This window comes from Lethenteron reissneri, chromosome 16 (genome assembly GCF_015708825.2).
Source record: "Lethenteron reissneri isolate LAM-NWPU_2019-01 chromosome 16, ASM1570882v1, whole genome shotgun sequence".
NCBI lineage: Eukaryota > Metazoa > Chordata > Hyperoartia > Petromyzontiformes > Petromyzontidae > Lethenteron > Lethenteron reissneri.
The window spans coordinates 13,361,257-13,377,137 of record NC_083794.1 but is presented as its reverse complement, the minus strand read 5'-3'; the positions used below and the strand labels follow the sequence as shown (position 1 = coordinate 13,377,137).

Below are 15,881 nucleotides of genomic sequence, written 5' to 3'. Positions count from 1 at the left end.
CTTGCATACAATATGCTTGAAGGAAACAGAGTGCATTTTAACTTTTTGGACAAAGGAAATTAGATGTGTGCACATATGGTAATATAAACGCAAAATAAAACCAGACGCTGAGAGAATGCACACCACAAGAAACATCATTTGGTGTTGCTGCCTTGGCGGTGCACATCCACAAAGAACTAAACTCGCATTCGTCAATAACACGGCATTACCAGGCAGTGTGGCAATTTGAAAATGGCCATTGCCAACACACGTTGCCAATGTTGTTCCTTTCAAGGCAGTGTCGTCTTTGATGTGGCGACTTGAGATATTTTACAGAGTTCAGCTTTCTGTGCAGGTGGATATATTTGTTTCACTTACAATGAAAACAGCCAAACCCAAGCATATTCAGTCACCGATATTTTTTTTTATTTTTCTTAACACATCTTGGACATGACCCCCAAATGGCAGTTTACAAATGAAGACGACGTCAACAGGCGATCAAATCTGATGGAGTTCAGAGGAAACCGGTTAAGACTTCTCAAAATGGCTCAAATTGGTCACAAAACCAGGTGCTGCCACAAACGAACGCTGCAACATCGCAGCTGTTTTTTATTATTACTATAAACGATATTCTAATGCTATTTTAACCAGGTGGCTCTTCTCCATATAAGCCAGTGCACATTTGTTTAAATTAATGCGACATCTGCGTTTTAACTTGCTTTACACTGCAAGCCACCACCTTAGTGAAAGAGTGGGGTGAAATTAGTTGAAATTGACGATTTGTAATGAAGCTAGTCATGGGCACATCGTACATAACGTTACATTAAAACAAATTTAAACCATGTCGGTGGTTTCAAGGTGCAAACGTGAAACGCACCACCCACTTGCCTCCAGTGAACAACTGTTGGTGTGCACATGGCTCAACAAAACGAAAAACCCAAGAGCGCAAGACTTGGGAGTGCGCTCGACACGCGCGCACAGCAAAACGTTACGTGGACAAGAGCTTGCAGTCAAGTAAACACAAATCGACGTGAAATAGTTGTTCATCTCGTAACCAACTGGACCAGTGGCTGACCAGAATACCGATGTTGATGCAGACTAAGCTGCTAATCGTGTAGTGTGAACTGCTTTATTATATATACCTCTTTCAAATAAACACAAACTCGAGTTAAAGATAAATTAAATCAAAATGGCAGATTTGCCACGTAAAGCGCAATGTCCATGCACAAATGCTGTGGAGTCTTTGGAGGGCTTACGCGACCTAACTACTCACCCTGTTTTGTAGAAATGATACGTGCGGTTTCTCAATTTACTGAAAAACCAGACAACTTAGTCGCTGCACCTTAAGCTTTAAACTTAAAAAGCTAAGATAAGACTTGGGATTAACGTCAGCTTGATTGCAGTGCCTCTTTTAAACAGACGCTGCCACTACGAAAAGCCCAAGGTGCTTACTGCATTACAGTACGTAATTAAATCTTGGGAAATAAACTGGTGAACAACAAAAATGTGCTTTGCAAGCGAGCGTGCCAAACTGCGACACCGGCAAGCATGTGTCAATGCTTTCTGGAATTGGGAGGACGTGGTGGTCTTGGTGGTCGTTGTGGAAACGGCAGTCGCCTCTTCACGCCGCACGTCGAATCAAACTGTTCTTCTCTGGCTGGAAGAAGTTCTCCACCATGGCTTCTATCAAGTCATCCAGCTCTTTGGCCAGACCAACCGTGTCTCTGCAAAACAAAAGTTTCACCCATGACACAACAACAATAATAATAATACGACTGCGTGGGGTTTTTGCGGTTGCGCCATATATCGCTCTCTGGTGCGCTGTATTGTTATGTTGCTGAAGAAGCTCCCAGCGCGTGCAGCGAAACGTCGGACACCATGCTCAAACAACATGCGGTTCAACCCAAAACCGCATCAAGACAGAAATACATCACAATAAAACCAAAACGAACATAGCCCTATTTAAAAATTTCAACTGACGTGATGCCAGCACGATGAGAACACAATGCCCATTCGAGATGATTTTGCATTTTTCAAAAATGACTTTACATTATATCCGTGCATCCCCCCCTCCACTCCATCTCGTCCCTCCCCTGCCCTTTCGTGACCCTACGTGCCGCCCTCTGTCACGGTTATTCCTCGGCCCTTGCACGCCCCTGCCATCGAACTCACTCAATTTCCGTTACGGCTTTGTAAATTATGTTTAGTGCTCGAGAATAAGAAGATTACGTTAGGATGCCATTATGCACAAACTACAGCCCATGGGCAAAAAAGCTTGCACGGATGAAACCCATTAATGGAAAAATACCGGTAACGTCGCCTAGTAGTATTTCTGCCGAACAAAACAATGGCTCCTGCTGAGGCTACATGAGAAAGCTGTCAATGAAGAGGGTCTGTGTAGGAGGAGGCAGCCACCATGAAAGTAGCAAACACTGGGGCAGCACCATGCCTGCTCACCCTTCCCATTAATGCTCCCACCTCATTCTGTCATCAAAAGCAAACTTTGCAATTTTCTTATTTTCACCTGACAAAAATTGTACAAAGCGATACGACCGTTCGAAAATCGCTACGCGGTATAAAGGATTACAAATCGGATTACAAATCGGCAGCCTGTTGCTCGAGTCAGTAGGACCTGCAAGCGCACGGTTACGTGTGAGCTGTGCATTCGGCAAGCCGAGTGCGTGTGTGCGTGTGCAAGCGGTCACCTCTTGCCGGGCGTAGCGCACATCTCGGCATAGTACTTGATCTTGGGCTCCGTGCCGCTCGTGCGCATCGTTGCCACGCAGCCGTTGGCGAAGGTGAACGTGATCATCTGGCTGCTGCTGCTGCTCGGCAACAGCTGTGCAACAACAACAACAACAACGCGGTGGCGCAATCCAAGCAACAAGTTTGAACGAGAGTATTATACGGTCCCTTTGCCAAACCCCGCTGTTGGATGAAGGCCTTTCCACGTTGCCTTCAGTCTTGAGGTTTGTTGGTCGGTGCAAGGCGGGGGAGCATACGAGTCGAGTACTGTACAGTAATGGATCCTGCTTCGCTGCCCCCTGCTGCCCACAACGGAGCCACACAGCCTATCGCACCCGGTTACGCGTGGCGGCCACACACCCAAGCGCTATCCCCACTTAGTCTCCGCGATCCGACCACATTGGGACAACATTCTGAGAGTTTGGTCACAGGGTCGGTGGGGGGGGAAATCCCCCCACCGTTTGGCATCGCGAGCAGCAGGCGTCCGGTGGAGCGGTGGTGAAGCGCGTGCGAGGCTTACGGCGCGCTTGTCGGCCTGGGTGCTGTCGTAGCCCGTGGTGAGGTCCCGCACGTGGGCGATCTCGTAGGGCCCGCAGCGCGTGGGGTACGCCGCCCGGCCGCCGCCGCCGCTCGCGCCGTCTTGCTCCTCCGCGCCTGCCCGGTTGCGAAGGCGCTCAAACATGCGCATGATGGTGGGTGGCTCGTGGCAGATGAAGTAGGAGGTGCGCGAGATGTGGTAGCCGTACCTGCACGCGCGCGATAACGGGGGTCTATGAGGAGGCGTAGAGAACGCGTTCGGGGTGGCCGAGGGCTCGGACCGACGAGTAGTAATTCTACGAGTTGCACTCCGATGTAAAAAAAAAGACTCAACAAATAAATGCTCAAAAATTCAAGTGTGGAAGAAAGAGTAATTCGATATAGAGCCCGACACATAAAAACCACACTTGGATTACAATCAGCTGGATTCAGGCCTCCCAACGTTGTATCAGCCATGGGGTCGTCTTTTTGCTGAACTTCATCCAGTTGATCAGCATGGGTTGGTGAAGGTAGGACTCAGGACTGGTTCAAATATCACTCTTTGCTGGTGTTAGCTATGGCTTCAGGTAACATAGCACAGTGGATGAACCGCTGTGCCACCGCTTCCTCCGACCGTATTACAGTTAATTTTAGTCAGTGAGCCTGTCCTGGATAAATAATTACATTTAACCCATTGCCCAGAATAAAGGTACAATATGTACATTTGTGCATCGAAGAAAACACAGCATATATTCACACAAGTATATAATTATAGATCACTACGTATTGAAAAGCATTACTTGTGACATTAGCTACGTATGTATTATATTGAACTTATTTCACACTGTACGTAGCCAACCGTGCTAATGGGAGGTGTGGGGGAAGGACAACAAAATAAACACAAAAAGCAGTTCAGGAAATTAGTTTTCAATCTAGATTTCAGAGTGTATAGCTCAAGTGGCTTCCTAACGTCAGAAGGAAGAACGTTCCAGACGGCCGCAGAAGCGCATCTGAAAGTGTGCAATGCGGTAACCGTCTTTGTTCCATGGCTAGCCAAGATGACCGCAGTTCGCATGATGATGATTTATGTTGATGGTTTATGGGTGCAAAAGTGGCAGGCATACTCCTCGTAGATGAGGGTGAGCTGTTTGGTAAGCGTTAGCTTCTTGGTGGCGAGGTGAATCGCCATCTCGGCCGCAACAGCCGCCGCGCTCACGCCGTCCTTGTCGAGAACGGTGGTGCCGCACATGAACCCTGCGCTCACACACGGCGATCGCCCCCGTCATCACGGAACCTCCTGACCGACTTGTCTCGCTCCGCCACCAGACGGCAGAGAGGCCTCGCGAGCAGCACAGCTTGCGAGGAGAAACGCGAGAGTGGCGACGTAGGCTTACCGATGGCCTCCTCGAAGGCAAACAGCACGGTCTTGCCTTGGTCCATGAGCTCTTTGGCACGGTTGCCCATCCACTTGAAGCCGGTGAGTGTCTCCTGAGGCCGGGATGGGTGCAGAGGACAAGTGTGGGAGCAGTGAAGAGCAGCAAGTTGAAAGGTGCCCAGCGTTGATCCAACAATAAATTGGGATGACAATTTAAATTAAATCTTTATGATGTTCATTTATGCAATTTTGGGATACGATGTAAATAGGCCCCATCACCAAATCATCCCAGCATGCACCGATCTTGTCAGCTTCAGGTGGCTAAAGAGCATTAAAGACTGGATGGGTGACCACCTTGCAACGCTCGCAGCTTTCAACCACCCACACTGACCAGCGTGCTCAAGTATGATCACATAACCTCCACTACAAACAGTGTATGGTGGGGGGTAAACCTTTATAAGCGGTGGACTGACAATCGGTGTGTGTACATGTACACACGTATTAAGGCCTGGGTTTGAGTCTGTAGGGCAGTGTTCTTCATTGGAAGGCCCGCGGGCCACTGGTGGCCCCTTTAGTGCGGCTCGTGACGTGCGGCCCCCGACAAAACACAACGTGTGAAAACACCATAATCATCGTGCTGTCAAACCCCAATGGTTTCAACTGGGTGGCGGCCCTCACACTGACGTCTTACCGGCGAAAGTGACCTCTGAAAATGAGTGAAGAACATTGCTCTACAGTGTGGTCTGTGTGCGTTGGGGTGCGCGTGCACTGGGGCGCGTGTGCCACGTAGACCTGCCTCGAAGTGGAACCCCTCTTTGTGGGCGATGGCTCGCAGGATCTTGGAGGAGACGGTGCTGGAGAGCATGGAGATGCGGTCCAGGGGCGCGCGAGTGCCTGGGGGCGAGCGCTCCTTCCAACAGTAGAAGAGCCACCACCCGAGCAGCGCTCCCACCTCATTGCCCGTGAACACCTTCCAGTCCCCACTGGGGCACAACGAGACAACGGCGATGACTGCCACAAGAGGCCACTAAAGCGGCGGCGATGTCACCACGGCGCTTGTGCCAGGCAAAGTACGCTTTAAGGCGACGTGAAAAGTGTTGTCGAAAGCTTGGAAAGACCGAGGAGGTGCTGGGGGTTAACCGGTCGCAACGGTTGGCATGCACACGGCTAGCATGCACACGGCTAGCATGCACATGGCTAGCATGCACATGGCTAGCATGCACACGGCTGATGCGGGCACGCACTGCGCACGTGCCTCTATCAAGGACAAAGTTGGTGCAGACAGACAAACACGTACATGTGCACTTCCAAACACACCGCTTTACATGCAGGAACGCACAGTCACATAGCACGATGTTGAACAGAGGATGGAATGAATGGAAGCAAAGGTGAGAGGCCTTTAACCATGAGTGGGATTTCTCAGGTTGACAACAACGTCGTATTAAAATTGGGTGAAAAGGAAAACCTTATGCCTAGATGCAATGCTTGAATTATTTAACGTTAATAAGAATTATGCGTTTCGAATACTGTATAACCTGCGCTGTCTGCGATGTTAGCCATTTGAAGTGAAGAGTAAGCATGACACTCGTGAAGCTCAAAAACAAAACACAAATGAAAGAGATGAGGCGTTAAGTCAGCGTGAAAATACACAAAACAAAAACGTGAGACGAAAATATTACTTACTTACTGTTGGGAGGACAAAGAGATGAGGAGAAAGAGAACAAGAGAAAGATAACAGTCAGAATACAGACTCTGCAGACCTCTAACAGCTACGCTCAGCTACGGGCAGCTACGGGCAGCTACTGGCAGTATATACGGTGGACTCGCACCGTATGCAGCCAACCGTGCCAAGCGGAAGTGCGGCAGGGGTCCAGTGCCCGTTGTGTTCATGGCAGGATAGCCGCCTCAAATCAGTACCTGGTGTGGTGTGTAAACTTCACCACTGGGGAGACAAAGGTGGCCGGGTGTGGTGCTGGTCACCCACCCCCTCGTGTGCCAGTGCCGGACTTCATAGGTGCTACTCGCTAACAGCACTTGCCCCAACAGTGTGTTAAGGCTATCCGGAGGGGATCTTTGTCTCTACGAGTGAAGTGCACAACTCACGCGTCCTGCCGCTCGGCCACGGCCAGACGGTCCGCGTCAGGGTCGTTTGCGAGGATCACTCGCGCCCCCTCTCGCTCCGCCAGCTTTATCGCCAAATTCTGATAAAAATCAAAACGCCAACGAAACGTACGCAAGCAAAGAAAATAAATCCGAGATTTCAATGTAGAACACCAACGTAAAGTATATGTACGTATGCATGCACGCATTTCCCAAAACATAACGCGAACACGTACATCTGCAATTGAATCAGTGTGTTTCAAAGTAAATAGTCAATCAACCAACACTATTATTTGGGCTTCCAATGTTTATGCTGGCAGGAATTTGTAAATTGTCAAGATCATTCGCAAGTGTCGGGAGTGCCGTTCATCCAGGCTCCTAGTCAGACCTCCGCTGCCACCCCACAAGTGCTTCCTCATCAGCGAATCAAAACATTACTATCCAGGCCCTGGCTTATACTGGTAGGAACCTCCTGGTTACACCAGCCCACAGGGGATTATTGTGTCCGTCCGTCGTGCAGGGAGGGGCTGGGTGGGGAGGGGAGGGTGGGGAGGGGCTGGGTGGGGAGGGTGGGGCTGGGTGGGGAGGGGCTGGTCACCCCATGGTGCCCTTATAAAACTCAACGTTTAACCTACTCACGCCGGCTTGTGACCGCCCTCACAGTCGGGCAAATTTGCGGAATACACCACGCCGCCGTTGACCCTGGCCATTGACCGAGCAACCCAACGTTCCTACCAGCTCGCTCCGCAGGACAATGTGTTTTTCTCACAAGGGTTCACGTGGGTGCATTGTGGAAGCGGTATTATTTGCTTCCACGGTAGGGAACCCCGGGGGTAATATGTGGTACTAAAAGTCACAGCCTGGTGTGATGTGTCCCAGATAGTTCGAGGACCAGATGAGATCAAGTATTTTTATTCTTTGGGTCTTTCGATAAAGCCACGTAGATAGATAAAATAATCAAAATAATTGGTGCTACTCGCCTGAAAGACCCAAAGAATATGAATTCCTGCAGTCACGAAAGCTTTTAGTCTAGAATTAAGTATTTTTTTTAACTTTAATTCTGCTTTTTAATTGCATATATCTTATTTGTCTCATAACCGTGATAGCACGGTTGGCTATGTGCGGCGTGAAAGAAGTTCAACATACATACATTGCTAGTGTTAATGTTCGGTTCGTGGCACTTTGTCTGTGCTCTCCAGTTCGCCAGGGTGCCCAATCCTGGCCAGCTGGCTTAAAAAAAAACCTAACAAAGAAAGCACGGCGCACGGCTCACGGCGCACGGCTCACGGCTCACGGCTCACGGCGCACAGCTCACGGCTCACGGCTCACGGCGGACGGCTCACGGCTGTGTGCGGGCGCCCCTCGCACTCGGGAAGCGTCCCTGGCGGCGTCAACAAAGGCACCGCGTACCAGCACGCCCTTGCCCTCCTCCGGGTTGGGGTACTTGACGGTGGGGAACTCGGGATCGGGGTCCTTCTGCTCGGCCACGGCGATGGGCGGCGCGAGGCCGAAGGCGGCGAACGACGACTGCACGAAGTCGTGGCCCACGCCGTGCACGGACGTGTGCACGAACTTGAGGGGCGAGCACTCGTTCTGCTCCCTGCCCGGCAAAGAAAGGAGCAGCTCAGCTTTCCCGACGGTTCACTTAACGCAAACAAACCAAAAAAGTGGTTTGTAAAAGTCGCAAATGACTTTGGGCACTGCCGCTTTGTCGATTGCCGTCGGAGTGCGCGAGGGTTATTTCGCCGCAATGCTGAGTTCACCTGCGGCGGACAGCACAACCAGCTGGGAGCGGCGGCGAACAGGCCGCTGTGCGTGTCGCTCGAGGGTTTAGGAGAAGGCTCAAGAGGACATGGCAGAAACCGCGCTTCAGCTGGGCAAGCGACATCAAAGAACGGACCCGAGAAGAAACGGCAGCAGGGCACGGAAGAAACGCAGAACAAACAAAACGTCGAGGCATCGCAACGTCGACGCAGCACGAGTGGGGGGCACGTGTGCCCCAACCGTCGCGAAGACGGATATAAGAAGTACAAGATGCGTTTCCTTATTGATATCATGCTAAGTAGACCATATTATTTAAATGACACGTCACTAAAGAACGGCACCTGTGAAAGCAGAGTTTGCGCAAGTCGCTGAAGTAGTCGCGATTGATGTCGGCAAATGGGTCCTTGCAGAGGGGGCTGGTGTCAGCCAGGGCTTCCAACCACGACCCCTCCCAGGGCTCCAGGTTCTCCTGAATGGCCCGTGCGATGCCCGTGTCGTGCGGCGAGATGATTTGGGCACCGTTGCTCCAGTACACCTGCCCAATGACGACCGGCGTCAAGGGGGAAAACAACAACCATCCACGTGGGCTTGCCAAACTGGCACTGCTGGGTGAGGGCATCCCCGACACCACACATAGGGCGTGGGGGTTTGTTTAGCCAGACTTCACCAAGCTGGTCAATGCGGGTCAGTGAAGGAGAGGCCACGACCGGTTCGAATGTCGCCCGCCACCGATTTTAGCTCCGACCAAGAACTTAACTCGGGTCACCGAGCTCATAGAAGCATAATATTAAATTATATACAGCTTACCGCTCCACCTCAAAGTTGAGTAATCATCGCGAAATATCAATTTAAATCGTTCCAAATACCATGGAAACGTAAAAACGTAAAGACAGGTCACTCGGAGCCAGTCGTTCTTCCTGTAAACACGGGGCTCAATGGAGACGTTTTCAAGTTTCAATGTCGAGCTGCAGAGTAAACACCGCCGAGCAACAAAACACATTGCCACTTTAAAACGCCCTACAACAGCGTAATTACTGCGCTTGCCTTGTAGCCATTGTCTTGCTTGGGGTTGTGGGAGGCGGTGACCATGATGCCGGCAGACAGACCAAGGTGCACCACCGTGTACGGCTGGACGCGTTCACACGAGTGTGCACAAGAACAAAAAAATTCATTCAACATCGTAAGTTTTAACATGAACCTGTCTGATGTAACCTTCTCTATTTAGAAAATGCTCTAGGCCAGGGGTCATTGTTTTCGACTTCGGTAAACAAATCTAAAGAGCCGCGATGCATGTGAACACGAGACGGTTGTCCTTGATAACATCACGAAGCAGTCCTGACAGAGCCACAGGTTGCCAAGCCCCGCTCGAGGTGCATATTGTGCCGCCTATTGGTAAAAATGAATTATGGCATTTCGTTGAACAGTCGTGAGAAACATGAACTCGACTCGTAATACGGTAACGGTGCCGGTGGTGCTAACGTAGCATGCGTAAAGCAAAACATATCTAAGAATAAAAACAATATCGTACGAATCATTAACCTCACGAGCACTGAAAAGACATCGGCACACAAGGTTCAAATCGGGATACGTAATCCATGTAGGGGCAGCGTTAACAGCCTGCTGCGAACGGTCGAGTGTTTGTGTCACACCAAATGGAACGCACCACAAATGGGGTTGGTGAAATCTGAGAGAACAGGTAGACGGGGACTCCCTGGCTCAAAAACACCACCGCTGCCAGCCGGGAAAACCTGCCAGAGTCACGGACACAACCGCAGCAACATCTTGGCTCAATCGTGTCCACGCCTCCCTCAAAACTCACTTCATTTCCCCAAGCTCACCCCACGACTCATTGATCTTCCCCCTTATAACCGCTACCGCCGTTCCTGCTCCCCTCTTCATATTCTCTCTCCGTGGCCACCACTCATTCACAATCTGTCTCCATGGGAACCACTCATTCACAATCTGTCACCATGGCAACCACTCATTCACAACCTGTCTCCATGGCAACCACTCATTCACAATCTGTCTCCATGGCAACCACTCATTCACAATCTGTCTCCATGGCAACCACTCATTCACAATCTGTCTCCATGGCAACCACTCATTCACAATCTGTCTCCATTGCGACCACTCATTCACAATCTGTCTCCATGGCGACCACTCATTCACAATCTCTCTCCTTGGCGACCACTCATTCACAGTCTGTCTCCATGGCAACCACTCATTCACAATCTCTCTCCATGGCAACCACTCATTCACCATCTCTCTCCATGGCTACCATCTCCACGACAACCACTCATTCACAATGGGGGAAGGACAACGAACTAAACACAGAAAGCAATTCCAAAGAAACTAGTTTCCAATCTATATGGTTTAAAAGTGCATAGCTCCAGTGGCTTCCTAATATTGGAAGGAAGAGCGTTCCAGATGGCCGCAGAAGCGCATCTGAAAGCGCGCGATGCGGTGACACGTACCACACACGCATGTGATCGCACCTTTTGCTACTGGAATTGCTGAGTGGATCAGCACGAGCATCGTGGCCGATCACCACTCCTTTCTGCTTGAGATCCGGACACATCTTTTCCAAGTAGCGCATAAATCCCTGGGGAGGGGAGGCGGGTGGAGACAAAGACATTCGTAATTAATACTTTTATTGTCGGAAAATACACCGCTGGATGAGCACCTACCCACGCCGTGGGTCATTGGAGCAAATTTCACCACCGCTTGTCTATGCGCGTTTGTGAAGAGAGAAACATAGAAGTGGGAACACAGAGGTAGAGTACAACAGTTATTTGCTGCACTGCCCTCTACTGCCTTCTACATAGCCCCACAGTCCCATGACAAACTGTTTATGTGTAGTGGTAATGAGTGGAGACCCAGTCTTCACTGGAGGCAACACGTGCAGGGGAAAACCGGAGGAACCGGAGAAAAATCCATGTGACCACGGGGATAACGTGCAAACTCCAAATATACAGGTATAAATTTGGAGTTTGCAGTAATAATAACGTAGACACATTTGAGTTTTTATGGCACGATTATTTTTACTCGGAATCAAGGGTCATCGCCGCACTGGCAAATACACAGACACACACACACTGCACCAGGACACACCAACAGACAACATCCAGCAATGTGGCTACATGGACACCCACGTGGGGGCGGGTAGCGGGTGGGGGGGGGGGGGCACCTGCGTGGTCTGGATGACGGTGAGGTCGTTCATGCACGAGCTTCCCGCTCCCATGGCGGCACGCAGCCCTGCCGTGCCAAACTCCATACGGCTGCCCAGCCTCTCCCGCAGTTCCGACACCGCTCCATCCTCCAGCAGCTTCTCCACCGTTGCTCTCGTCTTCTCGTTCTGCACAAAACAAAATACGCGCGCTCATCAGCGCCTCCCAGAGCCGGGCCCAGATGTTGGCCAGGACGGTGATATGCCCATAGCATTTTTTTAATGCCATTCCCATAAATAGGGAAGGATATTAAATAAATGACATTCAAAATTAAACGACACCTTTCACACATTGGGTTTTCAACAGCATTAGACTCTGTTTATCCACTGCCGGATGAAGGATTTGACCACGGCATCGCCACGCCTCGCGGTCTCGTGCTTTTAGCAGCTATCTCACTCCCGCACATGAACGGATACCATTGCTCCATCTCCGCGATTGTCTTCCCCTTCCCCGTACATACTCTCCCCCGTCGCCTGCCACTCCGTCAGCAGTGTCGTCTGTCCGCCTTCGGCCATCATCCGTTCCTGCGGTGATGTCCTGACCACGTCAGCGGAGCTCGAACAAGAAGAATTCTGCTTTCCCATTAAATTGCGAAACGAATTTGAGAGGTTTCTTCTTTTTACTTAAATTAAATTTCCAAATACTATATTAACAATAGTGCACGACTGTTTAGGAGTTATTATGTACGTTGAACTTCTTTTGCACTGCACGTAGCCAACCGTCCAATATCAGAGACGCGATGATATTAAAGGGGGCCTTCCAAAGCAGTTCCTGTCATGGGCCGCACACACCACCAGAACACCCTTAGCACACAAACCAACTAGAAACTACTCCGATCAATGCCCTATGTGAAAAAAATAACCAAACTGCGGAATCGACAGCACACTTTTACCTCGGCGATAATGGGATGGGCGTGAATGCACTGTGCGCACGAAAGCAGCTTATTTGGAAATGCTCTCTGGGAAGCAGAAATATTTGTAAGCAAACCCATTATGGATGCTGGGGGGGGGGATGGGCGGAAACCATATTTACTCAGAGCTGCATTTGCAATACCATACGCCAGCGTGCGTCAATGTTTTAACAAGAAACCATCGCGTACTGTATACGCCCCTCTGACGGACACACTGTGCTTCATGAAGCTGAGTTTTAATGAAGGCAAAGTCGGTGCAAATGCGTCTTTCTCCGCTGCGTCAACACTCCCTCAAGAACATCGTCAAACCCTCTGAGGCCGGGCACAGGCTCCTGCAACCAAAATGCAACCGTCGTGCAATTGGAAAGGATGCCGTTTCCTGGCAGACACGGAAGGAGATTCATCCGAATTGAGGTGTGAAGGGACTGAGCGACTGCGGTAAAGACGAGAGCCGCATTACATCTCGTGTCTGTTGGTGGGGGTGGCCCATTGCTAAATAAAAACCCAACACTGTCCATGAACCCACATAAAGTTAGGCATGTGCCAAATGGAGATGGCTACGGTATATAGTATTACGGTTTCATCACAATCATGGCCACAGATCGGCATTACTGTTGTACTCGAGCAAAACCCGGCAGATGGTTCCATCGAGCACCACGCTGTGTGCTACCAGCAAACAGCTTGCTCCTTGTTATTAGTTTTGTCGTAAAATCGGTAACCGCGTGACACAAAAAAACCAGTTACCAGTTTGCCGCAAGTACTGAAATGCCTCGAGCAACAACACATCTTGCTCAGAAACGTAAGGGAAGCTGCCCTGGAATATGGTGAGCACACTGGACTTAGAACCCAGAGGTCACCGGTTCGATTCCATCTCCTGGCCCGGCAGTTTAAACTGTGGTGTAGGTTTCTGATACCACCACCCCCCTCCTCCCCTACCTCTTGGTCAACCCAACACCACAGTTAGTCACTCTGCAGGTCACGTGTAGTCGGGTAAAGTGTTGGTAGCCCACCTTCCTTCAAGACTTCTGGTCAGAATTGAAAAGAAAACCAAATGCCCTCTCAAGCTTGCTTTAGTGGAGGCCCCTTGATGAGCAGACAAGAGAGCAATTGCAGTTTCACCTCTGAGAAACTGTATTCATCACTAAAATCACACTTGCACAAAATCATATTTTATCATTCCATCTTCACCCGATGGATTTCCCCTTCCATTACTCGGCTGCCACTCCATCCTTATTCTTAACGAACTGCCTTTTCAATGTACAAGTTATAAATTGAGATGCATGGGACGTAACAGTGAGATGTTTATTTCTGCCTTTCTTTGATGAAGGAAATACATTGTTAAGCACAGTAAAAACAGTGCCATTCTTTAGAAGCGTTCGAATATTTCCATCCCACTGTCGCAAAAAATCAACAATGATGCACTGTGCATTGATTTACGGTGACTATTTTAGCAATGGCCTTGAAGCATCAAGGCATCATGCACACAACGAGTGTGTGCATGCTCGTAGGACCATATTAATGAGCTTATTCAGGCCACAAAGTCTCTCACAGCAAACTGGTCATTTGCTCTCTCTGTGTAAATTTGGAAATTCTGCCTTTGTGATACAAAGCAGCAGAAAATGAATTTATTTGAGATTTATTTGAGATTTATTGCAGATTATGAGTTGAACATTTTTTGATGAAGTTTTAGGTAAAAAAGAATTAGTGATCTCTACAGATTAATAAAAATGCTGAAATGTTATTTATTTTAATATCTAGACTATTAAGGTGTAATTTTAAGTGATCCACCAACACTAGCCTCCAAAGCACTGTACCACAAGCGTGTGATATCAAGGCTGGTTACTAAGTAACCGTAGGCGGTGGTGTTAAACTCTCAACAACAGCCACCTTTCATCACTAAGTGGCAGTGATGTCACCACAGCGCTTGTACCAGGCTAGGTGCACTTTGAGGCTGCAACGTGAAGTGTGGAAGGTTCGCTGCTGGCAGAAGGGTCACAGGGGAGTCCCAGTGCTATGGGTTGACTGAGATACACTGTGGGTCGTGGGGGTTACATGACCATACTTCACCACGTTAGTGAAGGTGTGAGACACAGACGTGAGAGAGCATGGAAGCTCAGTACCACAATGGATGTTGCTGCTGACAATGCAAATCCCCGACAGCCCCACGGCAACATCCCAAACCCAACCAGGCAGTGTGCGGGTTCAATCAACGCCTGCTTAGCTTACGACGATCACACGTGCAACAGTTACATTTCAAACAATGTACTACCACATTGTACGGTTATTGCTGGAACATTAAAGAGTTTTTATTTTCAATCGACCAGCTGTTGTGTTCCGTGTTGATTCTCCGGGTTAAATTGCCTGCGTGCCAATTCGCACGCGAAGTTGGTTGCGCGGTTGGAACCGATGGGAGGTCCCACCTTTGGGGGGTTCCACCTTTGGGGGGTTCCACCGATGGGAAGTCCCACCGTTTGGGGGGGTCCACCTTTGGGGGGTTCCACCGTTTGGGGGGGTCCACCTTTGGGGGGTCCCACCTTTGGGGGGTCCCACCTTTGGGGGGTCCCACCGATGGGAGGTCCCACCGTTTGGGGGGGTCCACCTTTGGGGGTTCCACCGATTGAGGAGGTCCCACCTTTGGGGGTATCCCCCGGTTCCACCTTTGGCCCCACGTTGGGCTACGCGGTCGTAACCCTTGGACCAACGTCCCAGGTGCGCCGGGTCTGCCCGCCTGTAGAGGTCACGGCAAAGGTGAGAACCTGTAGCCCTGTCCGTCAACACTTCGTGGAGGAGAGACGCCGACACCGTGACAGACCCCACTCGAGCGCTTCGCCACCGCCGCCCCCTACCTCCCATGTCCCGCTCCGGCTACGGCATCGCCCACGCACCCCCCGCGCCCGATAGTTGTTACACCACGCACCTTGTCCCAGCGCAGCCACTGGCGCGCCGCAGCCTCCTCCGTCACCGCCGCCGGCTCGTCAGACATCTCGACCCACGCGGCAGTTGTTCGCCGCAAAGACTTCGCCGCTTTGATTCAATTAAAGGGAGCGGAGGATGAGGAAGAGGAAGGATCGAGAATGGTGACAACCCCCAAATCACGATTATATTCCGTAGCTTGGATACGTGCGGCGGGCCGGCGGAGGGGGCGGGGCACCGGCCGCGTGCGGCCATCGCTCATTGGTCGAGCGTCGAAGCTCGTGATTGGGTGAGGGGGCGGCGCGTGGGCCAATGGGAGGGCGAGGCGGCGCCTATCAAGCGTACGGAATTA

General features: G+C 50.5%; 1 protein-coding gene across 1 annotated transcript; it reads right to left on the bottom strand.

Annotated features, from left to right (window-relative positions):
* Positions 1-383: 383 nt before the first annotated feature.
* PGM2 (phosphoglucomutase 2) lies at positions 384-15,709 on the bottom strand. The gene is made up of 14 exons (XM_061552449.1): positions 15,534-15,709; positions 11,667-11,834; positions 10,975-11,081; positions 10,143-10,227; positions 9,524-9,607; positions 8,821-9,014; positions 8,126-8,315; positions 6,719-6,816; positions 5,412-5,598; positions 4,635-4,728; positions 4,365-4,494; positions 3,245-3,470; positions 2,685-2,818; positions 384-1,703 (listed from the first exon to the last, which is right to left on the bottom strand). Exons 1-14 carry the CDS (start codon positions 15,597-15,599, stop codon positions 1,601-1,603), a joined length of 1,866 nt encoding a protein of 621 aa, XP_061408433.1. The 5' UTR covers positions 15,600-15,709; the 3' UTR covers positions 384-1,600.
* Positions 15,710-15,881: the final 172 nt, after the last annotated feature.

Bases quoted from the DNA above. Each gene is read 5' to 3' on its own strand.
- PGM2 (XM_061552449.1), bottom strand. From the start codon at position 15,599: ATGTCTGACGAGCCGGCGGCGGTGACGGAGGAGGCTGCGGCGCGCCAG. The intron at 4,495-4,634 runs GTAAGCCTACGT...GTGTGAGCGCAG, and splicing joins TGCCTTCGAGGAGGCCATCG to GGTTCATGTGCGGCACCACC. The intron at 3,471-4,364 runs GTATGCCTGCCA...GCGCGCGTGCAG, and splicing joins CTCACCCTCATCTACGAGGA to GTACGGCTACCACATCTCGC.